Source organism: Mus caroli, chromosome 7, assembly GCF_900094665.2.
Source record: "Mus caroli chromosome 7, CAROLI_EIJ_v1.1, whole genome shotgun sequence".
NCBI classification, from domain to species: domain Eukaryota; kingdom Metazoa; phylum Chordata; class Mammalia; order Rodentia; family Muridae; genus Mus; species Mus caroli.
Genome location: NC_034576.1, coordinates 104,810,737 through 104,828,803, shown reverse-complemented (window position 1 = coordinate 104,828,803; position 18,067 = coordinate 104,810,737). Strand labels below are relative to the sequence as shown.

General features: G+C 48.9%; 3 protein-coding genes across 8 annotated transcripts in view; 2 read left to right on the top strand and 1 right to left on the bottom strand.

The window, feature by feature from the left end:
* Positions 1 to 4,530, top strand: part of Nup98 (nucleoporin 98) — a 92,917-nt gene extending 88,387 nt beyond the window's left edge. For all 5 annotated transcript variants that reach the window (XM_021167277.2, XM_021167276.2, XM_029480156.1 and 2 more), the window contains 3 exons: positions 243 to 397; positions 3,036 to 3,147; positions 3,235 to 4,530. In XM_021167277.2, the coding sequence (XP_021022936.1) occupies positions 243 to 397; positions 3,036 to 3,147; positions 3,235 to 3,452 (485 nt within the window). In that variant the 3' untranslated portion in view covers positions 3,453 to 4,530. The remainder of the gene's footprint in view (positions 1 to 242; positions 398 to 3,035; positions 3,148 to 3,234) is intronic.
* A 2,472-nt stretch (positions 4,531 to 7,002) lies between these two features.
* Positions 7,003 to 12,253, top strand: Chrna10 (cholinergic receptor nicotinic alpha 10 subunit). Its single transcript, XM_021167278.1, has 5 exons — positions 7,003 to 7,433; positions 8,607 to 8,752; positions 9,126 to 9,280; positions 9,879 to 10,411; positions 11,012 to 12,253. Exons 1-5 carry the CDS (start codon positions 7,181 to 7,183, stop codon positions 11,458 to 11,460), a joined length of 1,536 nt encoding a protein of 511 aa, XP_021022937.1. The 5' UTR covers positions 7,003 to 7,180; the 3' UTR covers positions 11,461 to 12,253.
* A 112-nt stretch (positions 12,254 to 12,365) lies between these two features.
* Art1 (ADP-ribosyltransferase 1) overlaps positions 12,366 to 18,067 on the bottom strand; it is a 9,710-nt gene continuing 4,008 nt past the window's right edge. The window contains exons 2-5 of one of the 2 annotated variants that reach the window (XM_021168496.2): positions 17,163 to 17,268; positions 16,096 to 16,861; positions 14,768 to 14,809; positions 12,366 to 12,827 (exon numbers count right to left, since the gene is read on the bottom strand). In XM_021168496.2, coding sequence (XP_021024155.1) covers positions 12,721 to 12,827; positions 14,768 to 14,809; positions 16,096 to 16,861; positions 17,163 to 17,225 — 978 coding nt within the window. In that variant the 5' untranslated portion in view covers positions 17,226 to 17,268 and the 3' untranslated portion in view covers positions 12,366 to 12,720. Of the gene's footprint in view, positions 12,828 to 14,767; positions 14,810 to 16,095; positions 16,862 to 17,162; positions 17,277 to 18,067 lie in introns of both variants that reach the window. The other variant, XM_029479028.1, reaches the window with a different exon arrangement.

The following is an 18,067-nucleotide window of genomic DNA, read 5'->3' as shown; positions in this document are numbered from 1 at the left end:
TTACTGTTCACTAAGCTCTGCTCACTTGTAGAAATGTTAACCAAGAACACCAGAAATAGTTGCTCAGCAGCCTGAAGCCAGGAGTTCCTCACCTGTGCCTTTTTGACTTTCACAACATCTGCCTTGAAATTTTGAGAAACAACATTCTTTGTCCTTCCTGCCTGCCTTAGATTTTTGTCTGGTCTTCTACACTGTTGTGAATCACACTTTTGTACACTGAAGTCAATGTTTTATTTCTTCAGATGCCATTATTAATGAGAACTATGACTACCTGAAAGGATTCTTAGAAGATCTGGCACCTCCAGAGCGCAGCAGCCTCATCCAGGACTGGGAAACATCTGGGCTCGTTTACCTGGATTATATTCGAGTGATTGAAATGCTCCACCGTATTCAGCAGGTACCTACAACTCCCTAAGCCACTGTCTAACTTTTCTTTTCATTGGCACTTAAAGAAGAGACTTCAAAGGACCATACTTTAACCCCAGTGCTTGAGAGGCAGAGGCAAGCATATATCTGTGAGTTCCAGGATGGCCTAACTGTTCAAAGCTAAAGAAAGAAATCATGGTGGCACACATATAATCCTAACACTGGGGAAACAAGGCAGAAGGATCAGGAATTTGAGGCCAGTCTGAGCTGTGTTAAATGCATTGAACATGGAACTTTGGAGTTTTTTGTTTGTGCCTTACCCTATAACCTAAGCCAGCCAGGACTCACTGTATATAGCCCAGGTTGGCCCTTTTTAGTATACTTATTGGGAGTGGCGGGGTTATACATACCACAATACAGATGTGCAGGTTCCTAGACAAGTTGTGGAAGTGGGTTTTCTTCTGGAGTCAGACTGGAGTCATCGGGCTTGGCAGCAAGCACCATTACCTGCTGCTGAACCATCTCAGTGGCTGCCTCTGCTGCTTTGTCCCCTTGAAAGTGTGAGTTACACTCTCACTCCCAAAACACAGGGTACATTTTTTGAACCTGTCAAACCTTGCTGTATTTTTTTCACATTTCTATGTTCTTTAAGTTTGGGGGAGACCTTTTGTGTTGAGTATAGTAGTTCAGAGCTCAAGCTTCTCAGGTCAGACTGTTAGGTTTCCCAGACTGAGTAAGTAACTAAGTTATTAACGTTTTCCTCCTTTCCCCAAGAGGGTGTGTGGAGTGATAGCTAGAGGAGTCAGTGCGGAGCCAAGTCTGTATCCATCCAACAGGGTTTTCATCCACTGCTGATCACTAGCCCCAGGCCAGGCATATAGTGGCATACTTCAGTAGTCATTGAAGAAACATTTCTAGTTGATTCAGTTCATTTATTCAACATAGTCATTAAAGAAGCCAAAAAATGCCGAATACTCTGGATTTGGGAGCTTTAGGGCTAAACAGCATGTTCTTTTCTTACTAAAGTACTATTTTAATAGGGAAAACGTGTGAGCAAGCCAGCAATACTACAGAGTAAAGGAAAAGATCTACCTTGGATTGTTGATTCTATTTATCCATATTCATAACCTAATGAAACGCAATCAGTCCTCACTTATAATCCAGTCTGGGGCTGGAGAGGCTCAGTAGTTAAAATCACTTGCTACACTTGCTACACTTCAATGTCTTAGCCACATGGTGGCTCACAGACATTATCCAATCCAGGGTTCTCTTCTACCCTCACACATGCTGACAAAACATCATGCACAAATTAATATCTTTACCTTCCCAGTTCTGTTTTGGTGTTTTCCTCTTTACGGCATGCATTGCATATGAACACTTTACATCTCACAGGACTTGGCTGTTTCCTTTACCTGGAAAGCTCTACCATGTTTTTAGGAAGGTCTCAGCTTCCAAATAATCTCCCTAAAGAAGCTCTCCCTGCTCTGAAAAGACATCCAGTTTCTTTATTTCCACAGCTTACAATTCAAGGTTTTCTTGTCTGTAAGGATCATGAAAGCAAGATGGCAGAGGGTTAGAGTAGTTTGTGTTTAGGGATAAATCAGTGAATTCTGCAAGGCCTCTTCAAAGTGAGGTCTAGAGCGCTGGTAGCCAAGCTTGATGACCTGAGTTCAATCTCCAAAACTCACATGGTGAAAGGAGACCTCCTTTGATGCATCCTTCCATGCATGCATGCAGACACTGAGGAACCTGTAGGAAGAGCCGGTGGAGGGAGAAAAGTAAATCTCGTTTGTCTTTCATGTCACTGAGCCAGGTGTGGCGGTACAGGGCTGTAATTTACCATGGTAAACAAGAGGGTAATGGCAACTCTGGGGTCATCCTGGGGTGCAGAGGGAGTTCTAGGCCAGCTGGGGCTACATAGCAAGACTGTATCTCAAAAACCAAATGATTACAGAGTGTGACACAGTAGTGTGGCTAAGCTCCTAAGGTGTTTGAGGTGAGAAGTAATGATGGTCCAAGCTTCAGCAAGGAATGTGGCACAGGAATGGAAGATTGTTGTATTGGGCTAGAACTAAGGACTTAGAAATCAATACATTGACTATAATTGGAACCATAGGGATGGATCAGGAGAATGTATAAATGCACTGTTTTAGACCTTAGAATAAGGAGACATAAATGCTGGTTTAAATGTCACCTCTTATTATATGTGTGTCTCTGAGTGTCATACTATGTCTCTGAACCAGATTTATCCTAGGTATTTTGGTGTTGTGTAAAAACTTTGTGGTTTGTGAATCATGATCTCAAGACCTGTGCAGCCCAAGGCTCTGTGTTCTTTCCCTTATGTTTACTGTTAGTGCCCTGTCCTTAGCACCTAGATGATACGGTGGTAGCGTGGGTTTTCTCCCCTCCTATCACTGTCCTAAGATTTTGTGTAATCTATGAGTGGGATTGAAGTATACGTGGGGTTTTTGTTTTGTTTTGTTTTGGTGGTGGTACTATTTTGTTTTTGGGTTTTGAGACAGGGTTTCTGTTTATGGCCCTGGCTATCTTGGAACTCATTTCATAGACCAGGCTGGCCTCAAAGTCAGAGATGCATTGAAGTGCTGAGATTAAAGGCATGTAAGGGAGAAGTTTCTTTTGTCCTTACTGGTTTCTCTGTTTTCCTGTAGGTGGATTGCTCAGGTTATGAACTAGAGCACTTACATACCAAAGTGACTTCACTGTGCAATCGGATAGAGCAGATTCCGTGTTACAATGCCAAGGATCGCCTGGCTCAATCAGGTAAGCATGTGGGCTTTATTCATTCATGGCTATTTCACCCCACACCAGTGCCACTTTCACAGCACTCACTCTGGTTTTTCTCTCTAGATATGGCCAAGTGGGTAGCCAACTTACTGCGGGTAGTGCTGAGCCTTCAGCATGCTCCTGATGCCACCTCCAACTCAACACCAGACCCTCAGCGAGTCCCTTTGCGTCTTTTGGCTCCCCACATTGGCAGGCTCCCCATGCCTGAGGACTATGCCTTGGAGGAACTGCGAGGCCTTACCCAGTCCTACCTTCGAGAACTGACTGTTGGGAGCCAGTGAGCTTGGCTCTTGCCACCACACTCATGCCCACTCACACTCGCCACACCACAGTCCCCAGCACTGTTTTAGTTGACACTTTGCTAATCTCTGGGACTCCTCCATTCCTTTCTGCTGCATCTTCTAGTTATTCAGGGGTTTTCCTAATACTGAGCATAGCCTACAATAGCTCATAAGGGCTTCTGGAACAACAACAACAAAGAAGACAGGTCTCCATTTATCAACCTCAAGACCATTTTTTTTTTTTTTTTTTNTTTTTTTTTTTTTTTTTTTTTTTTTTTTTTTTTTTTTTTTTTGAAAAATGGTCAATAAAACCTCTTTGGCAGAACCTCCCAAAACCTAGGGAATTCTTTTCCACACCCAGCGTTGTGACTCTCACCCCATGCCAGCATCTAACCTCCACCACTGCAATCCTTTTGTACCATGACTGTTTGACAGACATCTGGCATATGGCTGACCGACCTTCCTTACAGATTTGTCCCTCAAGTAGATTTCTCAGTAACGGTGGATTTGGGAGTCAAAAGAGAGTTGGACCTTGTTCTTTGGTAACTTTAAGATAGCAGGGCTGTCTGCCATAGAGGCAGAGATCTTCAAGGCCTTTACCCCTGCCTTGTGTATCCTTTGGACACCATACTGTCGTGCGCAGTGGCCCCACACCACCGAGAACAAGTCTGAGAAGCTCCAGAGTCGCTCAGGCCCTTGATCATCGGTCGTCATCTTCGATTTGCCAGAGGAGTTTAGATGAAGAATGTCAAGGGTGTTCCTCCCTGCCCTCCCATCTAGCCAAGAACCTTTCCAAGAAGATAAAACTGTCACTGAGACAGGTCTGGATGCGCCCTAGGGGCAAATAGAGAAGGCCTTTACCACATTGCTGCTGGCTATAGGAAGTCCCAGGTACTAGCCTGAAACAGCTGATATTTGGGGCTGTCACAGACAATATGGCCACCCCTCGGTCTTTATGCATGAAGATTATGTAAAGGTTTTTATTAAAAAATATATATATATATAAAAAATGATCTAGATTATTTTCCTCTTTCTGAAGTACTTTCTTAAAAAAAAATAAAATTAAATGTTTATAGTATTCCTGGTAGTATTGACTTTGTGTTTTTGGAGACTCTGGAATCCTTGTCTGAGAAGAAACTGATCCTAAGTTAAAGAGCGAACAAGGGGCTGAGGAGTGAGTTCAGAGCACTAACCACACAAGCCTGACCATCCAAGTTCAGTTCTCAGAATCCTGATAAAGAAGCAAGCTGTGTTAGCACACATCTGTAATCCCAGCGCTCTGTGTGTGCCTGGCAGCACTCTCGTGTATACATGTTTACATGTATTTTGATCATATCTATCACTCCCACTCTCAATTTCCAGCATTCTGGTTTGGTTTTGTTTTGTCTGTCTGAATTTATTAATATTTTATGTGTACTGTGGTTTGCCTGTATGTATTCACCACCTGTGTGCCTAGTGCCTGTGGAAGCCAGAGAGCATCGGACCCTCAAGAACTAGAATCTGGAACAGTTCTGAGCCACTTTATGGGTGCTGAGAATCAAGCCTGGGTCCTCTTGAGAAGCAGCCAGTGTTCTTCACCACTAGGCCATCTTCCAGCCCCATTTCTCAGAGCTCTTACTAGGGGATGGAGACAAGAGCATCACCCTGGAACTGACCTGCCATCTAGCCTGGAGAAGGCAGCATGGCAGCAAGAATTAGAGACCCTGCCTCAAAGAGGAGGAAAGCAGTAACAGTTTCCAAGTTGTCCTGACCTTGGGCACACATGATGGCTCACAAATAAATCCTGGACAGATAAATGCTGAGCTCAGATTCAGAGCACACTTCCCCATCTGCAGTAATGGGAATTAAACCCAAGTTCTTTGCATACTAGGCAAGATCTCTACAGTTGAGCTACATCTAAGTCCAAAGGCTAAGTTTGGACAGATTTAGGGACAAGGAAGTTACTGATTGATAAATACTACACACAAATTTATGCATGTAGATTCTAAATTGAAGTTGTTCATCTGAATATACTTTTTTGTTGTTGTATTTTCAAGGCAGGGTTTCTCTGTGTAGCCCTGGCTGTCCTGGAACTCACTCTGTAGACCAGGCTGGCCTCAAGCTCAGAAATCCGATTGCCTCTGCCTACCAAGTGCTGGGATTAAAGGCGTGCGCCACCACTGCCCAGCCCTGAATATACTTTTGTATTCAAAGCCTGCTCTGTTCTGGAGGTTCTTAAACCAGGAGTCACTGCTTTCTGAGGTAGTAATGATTCCTGAACTCGCTGCTTCACACAGGCCTCTTTGAGGATCCAATGAGAATTCAAGTCTACTTGTGTCTTAATTGTTGAACCGAGGATCAAACAAATTCCAGGTTTAAACCAAAGACTTGTGCAGCATCATAGAATCGGAGGATAAAAGAACAGAGAGGGTCTGCTTTGTCTTGAGTCTTCAGTCCCTGATGTCAGGAGTTGAGTAGTTTGCAAACCTCCCTCCATGCTGACACAGAATGGCCAGGCTTCTGCCAGAGAATTCTTGACTTTCTTGACAAAGGTGTTTCAAAAAGAGTGTGCTCCAGCTTGTTGTTTTAGCGGCAATAAGGATTATTGGTATGGGGAATACTTGCTGTTTTTTGAGGCAGAGTTTCCCTGGCTGTCCTGGAACTCACTTTGTAGACCAGGCTGGCCTTGAACTCAGAAATCCACCTGCCTCCGCCTCCCGAGTGCTGGGATTAAAGACGTGTGCCACCACGCCTGGCTCTTTTTTTTTTTTTTTTTTTTTTTTTTCCTAACTTGCCCTAAGAGCAAGTATTCCAGTTGGGCGTGGTGGATCTCAGCATGTGAGAAGTGGAGGCTGGAGAGGCAGGAGCGCAAGGTCATCCTTGACTAATTGGGACTAAAAGGACAGCACATAATTGTAACCCAAATATTTGGGAGGTGGAGGCAGAAGTCCGTGTTCATCTTCAGCTACACAGGATTCTAAAGTGTAAGTCTGACCGAATAATCCTCACTGTGACCCTTTATCTGCTAATCCCTAACCTTACCCCTAACCCTGCCTCACACCTGTCCACAGTGTTTAGGCACTGGGTAGAGTATCAGCCTGGAAACACTACAAGACCTGAGGAAATGCTTCACAGAACCATGTGAAGTGGTCTGACTCAGCTCACTCCCATGAGGACGGCAGAGCTTAGCTGGACAAAACCCCTGAGTCTAAGGTGTCCAGTCCCTTACTGAGAGGAAAGGTGCTGGTCTAAAAGGAGCCTCTAGAACTCAATGAATGTAGCTGAGCTGGGGGCTGGGGGTACAGTTCTCATTCACAGGCCTCGGCCCCACATACCTTTAGAGCATAATGTTTTGCACTTTCAGATCCTGGCATCTCTAAACCTTCCCAACCCCCAGGACTCTGAGTTACACAATTTGAATAATTTAGGACCCAGCACCCTCAGGTGTCAGTTTCAGTTGTTCTGTTCCCATGGGCACCAGTATGCCAACCCTGCAATTAAGCTAAAAGAAGTCAGTGGAAGAGGGGCTGCTCTCCAGTGCCTCAAACCCTGATACGAGTTCCTGGCCCTATTCTGCTGAGAGCAGCAGGCTTGCTCAGAGCCCAGGTACAGGAGGGAATGGATTGAAGGGGGTTTGAGGTGCTGTAAGAGGAGAAGAAAGGGGGAGAGAGGAAAGAAAACAGAAACCAAGACCGTTACAGAGAAAGAAAGCAAATTGAGACAGAGAGGTAAAAGATGGCACTAGTCATATGGAAAGGAACAGAAGATGGAGCCAGAGAGGCTGGGAACAGCAAAGATACAAGGACCAGGTGCAAACAGGAGACCAGAAGGAAAGCCTCAATCTCTGGTTTCCAGGTACTGTCCACCTCATCCGTGCCAGCAGCGCCTGTTGCTTTACATCTCTCCTCAAGACTTGCCCACCCTCTGGCTGTGGTAGCGACATGGGGACCAGGAGCCATCACCTGGGCCCTGGGTTTCTGCTCCTGCTCTTTCTCCCTGCAGGTAATGAACCAGGTCTATCTGACACCACCATTATTCCTGTCCACCACAAGCCTCCAGTCCCTATCCTTCTCTTCAGTGCCTGCTGAGAGCAAGCTATCTGGGGAATGTGGAGGAGAGGGTGCTGAAGATGGGGATGGTGGAGCAGTAACTATGTAAAAAGTCAGGTGTGCAGACCCCTTTAGCTCCTTGGATACTTTCTCTTGCTCCTCCATTGGGGGCTCTGTGTTCCATCTGATAGCTGACTGTGAGCATCCACTTCTGTGTTTGCCAAGCACCGGCATAGCCTCACAAGAAACAGCTATATCAGGGTCCTTTCAGCAAAATCTTGCTGGTGTATGCAATGGTGTCAGCGTTTGGAGGCTGATTATGGGATGGATCCCCAGGAGTGGCAGTCTCTAGATGGTCCATCCTTTCAAGTCTCAGCTCCAAACTTTTGTCTCTGTAACTCCTTCCACGGGTGTTTTGTTCCCAATTCTAAGAAGGGGCAAAGTGTCCACACTTTTTTGGTCTTCATTCTTCTTGAGTTTCATGTGTTTTGCAAATTGTATCTTGTATCTTGGGTATTCTAAGCTTCTGGGCTAATATCAACAGTATGAACTAACCAGTACCCCCGGAGCTCGAATCTCTAGCTGCATATGTAGCAGAAGACGACCTAGTCGGCCATCATTGGGAAGAGAGGCCCCTTGGTCTTGCAAACTTTATATGCCTTAGTACAGGGGAATGCCAGGGCCAAGAAGTGGGAATGGGTGGGTAGGGGAGTGGGGGAGGGTATGGGGGACTTTTGGGATAGCATTTGAAATGTAAATGAAGAAAAGACCTAATTAAAAAAAAAAAAAGTCAGGTGTGGCCTCAAACACCTGTTACCTCAGTGCTGTAGGAACCTGAGCCAGGAGGATTGCTGGGATTGCTAGCCAACCAGACTAGCTGAAAAAAATAAGGCAAGTTGCAAGTTCAGTGTGAGACCCTGTCTCAAGAGAACAGGGTAGAAAGTGATAAAGCCAGAAACCCAGTCCTCTCCTCTGGCTTCTGTGTATACCTGAAGACATATGAGTAAATGGCACAGAGCATCAAAAATGTGTGAGACCATGGAACAGGTGACAAGGCTCTAGCTGGAGGGTGATGGATGTGAACAGAGGCCGCTGGATGACAGTCAAATTCTCATTTACCCTCTAGAGTGCCTGGGAGCTGAGGGTAGACTGGCTCACAAGCTGTTTCGTGACCTGTTTGCCAACTATACAAATGCCTTGAGACCAGTGGCAGACACAGACCAGACTCTAAATGTGACCCTGGAGGTGACGTTGTCTCAGATCATTGATATGGTATGATATGGTAGTGGTGGGATGTGTGAATCCAGGGAAGAAGGGCTATCTCCTAATGATCTTTTTCCTATGTGTTAATATTAATAATGACAGTGGCCATTAACTCCTGCATACCGGTTGATGGCCCAAGATTTTACACTCTGGTATTTACTGAGTGCTCTCCCCCGGCCCCACCTTCCCCAAGCAGGAATTATTGGTGGGATTAACTGGAAATTAAAAACCCCACCAAGGGCACACAAGTTCAAGCCTGGATGGGAACTGGGCTGTGTGAGCAAGCTGGGTTTGTGTGTACAAACGGGAGAGCTCTCTAAGGGAGTATGCATGAAAAGGGCAGTGAGTGCAGAGAAACATGTCCATTGTCTGCCCCTGCCAGGATGAACGGAACCAGGTGCTGACCTTGTACTTGTGGATCCGGCAGGAGTGGACAGACGCCTACCTACACTGGGACCCCAAAGCCTACGGTGACTTGGATGCAATTCGAATTCCCAGCAGTCTAGTGTGGCGACCAGACATCGTACTTTACAACAAGTACTTCCTGTCTGCCCCCCTTTTTCTTTAGAGTTGCCCATTTGCCCTTGACATGCACCGAGTCCTCTCCCAACACCTAACAGAGTTGCTTAGTCATCTAAGAAACTTGTCCCTAGGGACCCCTCTGAGGAGCTCTTCACCACTCCATGTCACTTTCAGGCCAACTCAAGCTTGATGTCTGCAGGGAACCTGCTCTGTGGTCCAAGCCTGTCCATGTGCTCCTCTGTGGCAGCTCCACCCTCCCACGCTCTGGGGTCACTTGAGATCTCAACAGCCTAGTCCTTGGGGGTACTCCTTTATGCCACCTTTAGGTGCTTTGCATCTCCCAGCCAACACACAGCATCGTGTATCTTTCTGGGTTCATCTAATGAGTTCTACAAGATGACTCCCTAGGTCTGTGAGGCTCAAGGTTTGTAGAAGTCTTAAACTCTGCTCCCGGTCCCAGATCCTTCTAAGCCTTCAAACTCTGCCTTCTCTAGACCTTCAAAGACTAATGAGGTTCACACCGCTGTGCTGCCCTGACCACTAAAGCCCGACTAGTGACAATAAATCCACCCTGTTTGTGGGCCCGGGTGAATCCTGTCCTGCTTGTCCACAGGGCGGACACGCAGCCACCTGCCTCGGCCAGCACCAACGTGGTTGTGCAGCACGACGGTGCTGTGCGCTGGGACGCACCGGCCATCACACGCAGCTCGTGCCGTGTGGATGTGTCTGCCTTCCCATTTGACGCTCAGCGCTGTGGCCTGACCTTCGGATCATGGACGCACGGAGGGCACCAGCTGGATGTGCGACCTCGGGGCACTTCCGCCAGTCTGGCCGACTTCGTGGAAAACGTTGAATGGCGTGTGCTAGGCATGCCAGCGCGCAGGCGCGTGCTCACCTATGGCTGCTGCTCCGAACCCTACCCAGATGTGACCTTCACTCTGCTGCTGCGCCGCCGCGCAGCTGCCTACGTGTGCAACCTACTGCTGCCCTGTGTGTTCATCTCCCTGCTGGCACCACTGGCCTTCCACCTGCCCGCTGACTCCGGGGAGAAGGTGTCTCTGGGTGTCACCGTGCTCCTGGCGCTCACCGTCTTCCAGCTGATCCTGGCCGAGAGCATGCCACCTGCAGAGAGCGTTCCACTCATCGGTGAGTCTGAGGGCTTGGGGGAGTGAACACTAAGTCAGAAGAGTGACTGCTGCAGAGGGTGAGAGAGCGTAGACCTGACTGGGGGAACACCCCTGACTGCTGGGGCCTTGATGGAGGAAGATCTGGTGCCCAGTGTCATAATAAACAAATTGTAGTGATAGCTGTGTGCCAGGCATTCTCCTGTGCATGTGACATTTGTTCATTCACAGGAGCAATACCATGAACCAACGAATAGGTTATTCCAGGTGTACAGACAGGACAGTTCAGGTTGCAACGGCAATCTGATACCCAGTAGGGGAAAAAAAATAGGTAGCAGATATCTTCTGATGGTTTTTCGAGACAGGGTTTCTCTGTGTAGCCCTGGCTGTCCTGGAACTCACTCTGTAGACCAAGCTGGCCTCAAACTCAGAAATCCACCTGCCTCTGCCTCCCAAGTGCTGGGATTAAAGGCTTGCACCACCACTGCCCGGCCTTAGCCCTTACCTTATCCTTCCCCTCATCGGGTCTGAGGGCCTGATGCTGTCCCTCTTTCCATTTATAATGAGGCAGCTGGGAAGCTTCATTTCCTGTTTGGGGCTCACAATGCTCTCTGTCCCACAGGAAAGTACTATATGGCCACTATGACCATGGTCACATTCTCCACAGCGCTTACTATCCTCATTATGAATCTGCATTACTGTGGCCCTAATGCACATCCAGTACCTGCCTGGGCTCGGGTCCTCCTGCTGGGACACCTAGCCAAAGGCCTGTGCGTGCGGGAACGAGGGGAGCCCTGTGGACAGTCCAAGCCATTAGAGTCAGCCCCCAGCCTCCAGCCTTCAGCAGGTCCCCCAGCGGGCCCTTGTCATGAGCCACGGTGTCTATGCCACCAGGAAGCCCTTCTGCATCACGTAGCTTCCATTGCCGGCACCTTCCGCAGCCACCGGGCTGCCCAGCGCCGCCATGAAGATTGGAAGCGCCTGGCTAGAGTGATGGACCGCTTTTTCCTAGGCATCTTCTTCTGCATGGCTCTGGTCATGAGCCTCCTGGTACTGGTGCAAGCCCTGTAAGGGCCAGGAACTGGATTTCAGGGAGCTGTGATCACCTCAACACCACCAGGTGGGGATGGCAAAGCCCAGGTGGTTTTTAGTACTCAGAAATACTAGCCAGTTTCTCCCCAAAGTGCTGCTAAGAATCAGAGACACCTCTTCAGGACCAGCACTTCTGACCTCACAACCCACAAACAGCCTTTGTGATCTGCATGCCCTAATGGAAGGGGATATAAAGCTCGCCTCTCCCCTAATTCCAACATGATTAAGGTCAAAGTACAGACTTGGAGGCTAAGACCCAGTGCCAGCTGAGCAAGGTGATATAATTCCAGCACAAGGAGGCTGAGGCAGGAAGATTACCTTAAGGTCTGTAGCCTGAGCTACAGAAATTTTTGTCTAAAAATAAATAACCACCCCAGTGTCTACACTTGGAATCATAGCTACTAGCTGGTGGAATCCAGGTTATTTTCCTTTGTCGAGTTAGAGTCTCGCTATGAGTTAGAGTCTGTCGAGTTAGAGTCTTGCTGGCCTGGAACTTGCTATGTAGCCCAGGTTGGCTTTGAACTCACACAGATCCACATGCCTCTGCCTCTCCAAACACAGGTGCCACTATGCCTGGCTCGGGTGTAGATTACTAATTAAAGGGACAAAGCTACACATTTGCTTGTCACCCTTAGCAGTTGCTGTTACAGATTCTCATCTTGCTTCTCACTGCTAGGCTCTCCCGGGAGGGAACTCACTGTCTAGTTTCCAAAACAGAAGGCTGTGCAGACATTTGACTCGGAGCTTCAATCCATAATAAATGAGTGCTCCCAGTGCCTCTCCCGTGCCTGGTCTTCTTCTTGGGGCCCACAACCAGAATTTGGGGATTCAGTTGGTCTTAATAGGTAGGTAGGGCTCTCAGGACTCACAGATCATTGCAAAAATTACATCTCTTTAAAAATCACATTTATTAGCCTGGTACTACCACTCATACCTTTATGAGAGGCAATTAAGTGTCTCCAGCTTGGCCCATGGTCATGTGTGTGTGTAACCCACAATGAGTTGAAGTCTCCTGGCTCCAAGTTGAGTCTCTGCCTGTCCTCGAGTCCTCTACTCGTCCTCAGTTCCGTCCCTACATCCCTGGATGAGGTTCAGTCTCCAAATTCTCCTCTCTGTCTCTACCGATGTGTTTGGCAATTGCCACAGAAGGTCCCAGAGTTCCCTGTAGATGGACTGATTCACCAGGATGCTGCTATACTGAAGGCGCACAGTTGACCAACCTTCTTCAGTCAGGGCCGGTCAACATCGGGTAAGTTGCTGGAGACCTGGATTCTCTGGAAGGGCGCTCAGCACAAGGAACAAGAGCAGCAGCAGAAGAGAGCAGGAAGCAGAAATGGAGCCTGGGGCTATGTAAGGAAAAAGAGAGATGTAGGAGCCCTGTGAGGACTTGAAGAGGAAAGGCAGAGAAAATGGCAGAGCGAACTGGAAAGACTCAAACCCAAAATGCAACGAGAGGCAGAGAGGAGACCAGTCACTCTAACCCCTGCCATCTCCAGACACAAGGGGACACAACACTACAGAGTGTCCCCTGCTCTCTGAGAGAGGTCTGCTGAGTCTGTCTCTGGCTTCTCCATTCATGCCCTGGGCATGATGTCCTGGTGCGAGCATGGAGGCAAACACTCTTAGCTTTCCCAATGTCTCAAACTATGACCTTCTGAATACAGAGGCCCAAGCAGGATACAGCAGTTTGCTTGCCCAGCGTCCTAGCTCTCAGGAGGCCAAGGCAAGAGAATGAATGGCCCATTTGAGACAGCCTGAACTGCACATGAGTTCTAGGACAATCTGGGCTACCTAGGAAATTCCCCTATCCCAAACCAAAACAAAGGGTCTGGTTTGAAGTTGGAGACCCAGCTTCAGGTCACTATGCCACCTTGACTGTGTCTCTGGACTCCCTTAAGTACATGAAGATAGTATTCTAGGTTTTACTGCTAGAGGGCTGTCTGGCAGAGGTAGGAACTGTCATGGTGGGCAGTTCACAGTTCCACTCTGCAGCCAGGCTAGAGACAGGATTCCTCACTAGCTGTGTGGTGGACAGGTTGCTGCTTTCTGTCCTCTGTAGAAGTGGCTGATATTGGGCAAGATAGTACACGACTTTAAGCCCAGCACTCCGGAGGCAGAGGCAGGCAGATCTCTGTGAATTTGCAGCTGGAACTCTGAGTTCAAGGCCAGCCTGGTCTACAGAGCCTGTTCCAGGACAGCCAGGGAGTACAGAGAAACCCTGTCTAGAATATAAAGTGAGCCAATGCCATTAGACTGTGCTGAGGGCTCACAGTGTACCGTGCCTGGACCTCAAGTATTATTTTGTCCAGGAAAGTATAAAGAACAGAGGTTGAGTGTCTTTCCTGACCACTGGTTATGGATCCTAGAGGGAAGGAGCATGGGGGACAGAGCAGGAAATGTGGTTAAGAGCTGGGGGGGCGACGACTGTTAACTCTTCTCTAGAAGTAGCCTGTTCTCACCTAAATAAGTGGTGACCCAGATAGGCCCTGGCACAGCAAGTGTACAAGAGAAGACTCAGATGAAAGAGATGCAGGTGTTCTTTGACTAACTTTCATATTACAAACTAGGAAACTGAGGCACAGAGAAAGACTAGTTAGGTCAGACTAGAGTACAGTCACGCAGCATCCAGGGTTGGCTTTGACCTTAGAAAGCAGGTCAAAGGGAGCCCTGGGGACAGGAGCAGGGACACTGAGTTCTGCAACTGAAGAAAAGGTCCCAGGGGAGAAATCTGCCGGGAACAGCATCTCCTGGAGTCTCCTCGGAGCAGCCTGAAGGCAGGGCTGACAGTGGCCTTCCTGTGAGAGGCAGATGCTGCTGTGGAGCCATTTCACACATGCACATCCTCTATGAAGGTTAGTGACTTTCACCGCTGCCTCACTGAGAGTGGTCTCAGGTGAGGAGGTGGGTTTATAGGAATCGGAGAGCAATAGGCCAGGCAGTGGTAGCACACACTTTAATCTCAGGGTTGGGGAGGCAGAGGCAGGTATGAATCTCTTGAGTTAGAGGCCAGCCTGGTCTACATAGTGACTTCCAGGGCAGCCAGGGCTACACAGAGAAATCCTGTCTCAAAAAAAAAAAAAAAAAAAAGTGCTCTTCTGAAGGTCTTGAGTTCAAATCGCAGCAACCACATGGTAGCTCACAACCATTCGTAATGAGATCTGACTCTCTCTTCTGAAATGTCTGAAGACAGCTACAGTGTACTAATAAATAAATAAATCTTTGGGCCAGAGCGAGTAGGGCTGGAGAGAGCAGCCATCCGTAACGACAGCCTGCTCACATATCTTACCTGAGCTACCCAGCCAGCAGGGCCCAGACCTGCACTTCTTTTCTGAAAGAAGAAAGAAAAGTCAGTGCTTCAGTAGCTCTCTGGTTGGAAAGGACCCCTCAGAGCTCTGATGAGCAATCGCTGATTCTCCGTTTGTAATTCTGCTGCCTTAGCAAGGGACTCCCTAGACTACATTCACTTAGCCACAGCCAAGGACCGAAGGAAGGCAGCCATATATGCCAGGCTCTCTTTCTGACCCACTCCTAGTCTCTGGCCTGTAACTGCCTGCTCACCCATCCCAGCTCCCTTTCCTATTCCCTGGCCTAGATAGGGGAGGCTGCTGTGTATTCTTGGCCTGCCTTCTTCATGGCTCATGATGTTAGTCAAGGTGGGAATTGAGCCACACTGGAGCTCCTCCCATTTGAGCTGTGGCATCTAGGCCAACTGTCTGCCTCTTAACTATGGAAGTCAGGCCTCACTTAGCCAGGAGCAGTAGCCCCCAGCCCACTAGGAGTTAAGAATGGGCCTCCTTGTTGCTCCTCTAGCTTGAGGAATAGACTAGTGGAGAAGGGGCAACTGACATGCTAATGACCATAGGTTGGCACAGTTAACATAGAGGCACACCACCCACCTGCCACCCTCCCAACCCCCACGCCTGCCCAGCACAGGCTACTGTATATAGTTCCCATTCTGCCTGATAAAAGCTCACCTCTCAAAAGCTGAGGTCGGGAGTTTTACTCAATTCTTTTTCTTAAACTTTATTTATTATTAGTGTATGTGAGGCAGGGGGGAAAACGGGTACCCTTGGGTTTGTGGAGGTCAGAGACAATCCCGTGGACTTGGTTCTCTCCTTCTGTCTTTACATGGATGCTGGGGACGGAACCGAACAAGTCGGGCTTGCATGACAAAGCTCCTTGACTAGATGAGCCATCTAGAGTTTTCACATGGCTCTGCCAACAAATGTCTTGGTGTCACTACTATGACTAAAAATTAATTCCTTTCCAGCTTCCAGTTGGAAAAGCAGCCTGACCCAAGGGTGCCTATCCTTTAAAGGACCTGGCCGCTTCTCCTAGATACCTGTATTTGTGAGCCTCTCACACACCACCACCACCCCACCCCCAGCCCAACTCGCGCACCGCTCTTACCGCCTGGGAATCAAGAGTAGCCTCAGCCTGGGATTACAGGTGTGAGCTACCCCAGGCTTGTGGCCAGTTGCTTTTTATTATTTATGCATGACTCCTTTGGCTGGGGGTGGGGGGCTGGGGCTTGAATTTGTCAATGCTCCTGGCAGATGCTGGAAGCCCATCTTTTTGTAAGGCTGCCCTGGCTCTGGCTAGCTCTCTCCTCACCTTTGATGTATTCGCAGTTGTATGTACTGCGTTTGCCCAGAGCGCGGAGGTAGATGCGTGCGGGACCCTGGGTGGGTCGGCTTGTATTGATCACCTGGAAAGTTTCGAAAGGGGGGATCAGCACCTCCTCCTCTTCAGGGAAAAAGGAGTAGCCCCTGATGGGGGCCCCAAGGCAGGTCCAGATACCGAAGAAGGTGTCCTCGCCAAATTGTTGGGCGGCAACGTTCTTGAGGGACGCAGAAGCAAAGCCCCCCAGCCTAACGGTGGCGCCAGGCCCCGCTGGCCGAAAGCGCAGGCCGTGCACCCCCCTGTACACCTGCCGGCACCCGCGAGATCGGTGGCTCCGGAGCAGTTGCAGGGCCTCGGTGAGCAGGAAGTGGAGGGTCTTGAAGGAGAAGTGGTGGAGGTAATGGGCCCGAGAACGTCCCGCCTCACGCACTGCCGCGTTGAACTCCTTGTGCAGGGGGCTGTTGGCGGTGTAGGCCAGCAGCGCCACCCCGTGCTCATCCCGGAAGCCCGGCGGTGATGGGGGCAAGGAACCCCACACGGACCCCCAGGACCTGCGCTCCTGCCACTGATTGTTGGCCTGAGCCCAGCCATCCGCGTATACTTTGTTGGCCTGAAACTCTGAGTGGTTGAGATCTGGCAGGGCCGCTGTCATGTCTGCCAGGCAGCCAGCATACTGGTCATCAAAGGACGCTGGGGCCATGTCCAGGGGTGTTTCTTGAGAAAAGATGTCTAGTTGTGAGATGGAGTAACCTTGAACCTGAGGGTAAGGGAGCATCCAGGACTGAGAGGGCAATCCCTAGGAAAATGAGGACCCGCTCATCTAGCTTTCCCCTCTCTGTCTACAAACACAAGAAGGTCCCCAAATACATCAGGAGGGGAAAGGGGATTGGGAACCACCAGCTGCAAGCTCCCCAAGACTAGGGTTTCAGGAGGTCCCTCAGAGAGACAGATGGGCCCCCGGGGGAGCGTGGGACATACTTCCCTCTGCTCCTCTTCCGCAGGATCTAGAAGCCAGCAGCTCAGTGCCCTGCCAGGCTGCTGGCGAAGGATGACCATACCTGAACTCCATCCCTGAGACCCACAGACACCAGTAGGAGAGACATCATAGCAGGAATCTTCATGGTGGAAGTGACCTCGGGCAAGCTGCTGTCTCTTTTTCCTCATCTGGAAAACTGGGAAGTTAATCTCTACCCTTTAGTTAACATTATCTGACACCGTCTGCCATGTGGACAAAGGGATGGGGGAGCTACAGCTTCTGGCACCCCTCAGGGTAGTCACACTGACCCACGGTGGCTCTAAGGAGGCCCATCCTTGGGTCAGAACCAGAACAGCCATCTCTAAACCCGTGCTAAATGTTGTCCCTTTTCTGTCTGTCTGTCTACATTGGTTTGTTTTTGTTTTAAACAGGGTTTTATATACCCATGTTGACCTGAACCTGGCTACTGGGCCAGTCTCCATCTGTGACCCTCCTGCTTCTACCTCCTAAAGGCAGGCATAGTGGATTTGAACTACCCGCTCATCTTCCTATACAGTAAGACAGATGGATTTTATTGCAAAGTAGTGCAAAGCAATGCTGATGGTAGGAAGGTGGGTGTGGGCTGAGTACCCCACTCCAGCCTTACACCCTCCTGCCTGTGGCATGGGATGGCCAGAGACAGGGGTGTCTTTCAGTGGCTTTCTCAAGGAATATTTGAACAGTATAATTAACTGTTTGCAGTGTCGGGGGTCAGACCCAGAGCCTGGTGCCTGGTGCATGCTAGCTGAGCACTCTATTATTGAGCTCTGAACAGTCTATTAAATTTAACACACACACAATGTTCAAATGTTTTGGATTTATTGACTCTTTTTTGATGCTTAATATACACGTCCTCTAAATATATCCCCTTGAGAAACAATATATCAGGAGCCTCCTTCCAAGTAGCCCCTACACACACACACACACACACACACACACACACACACA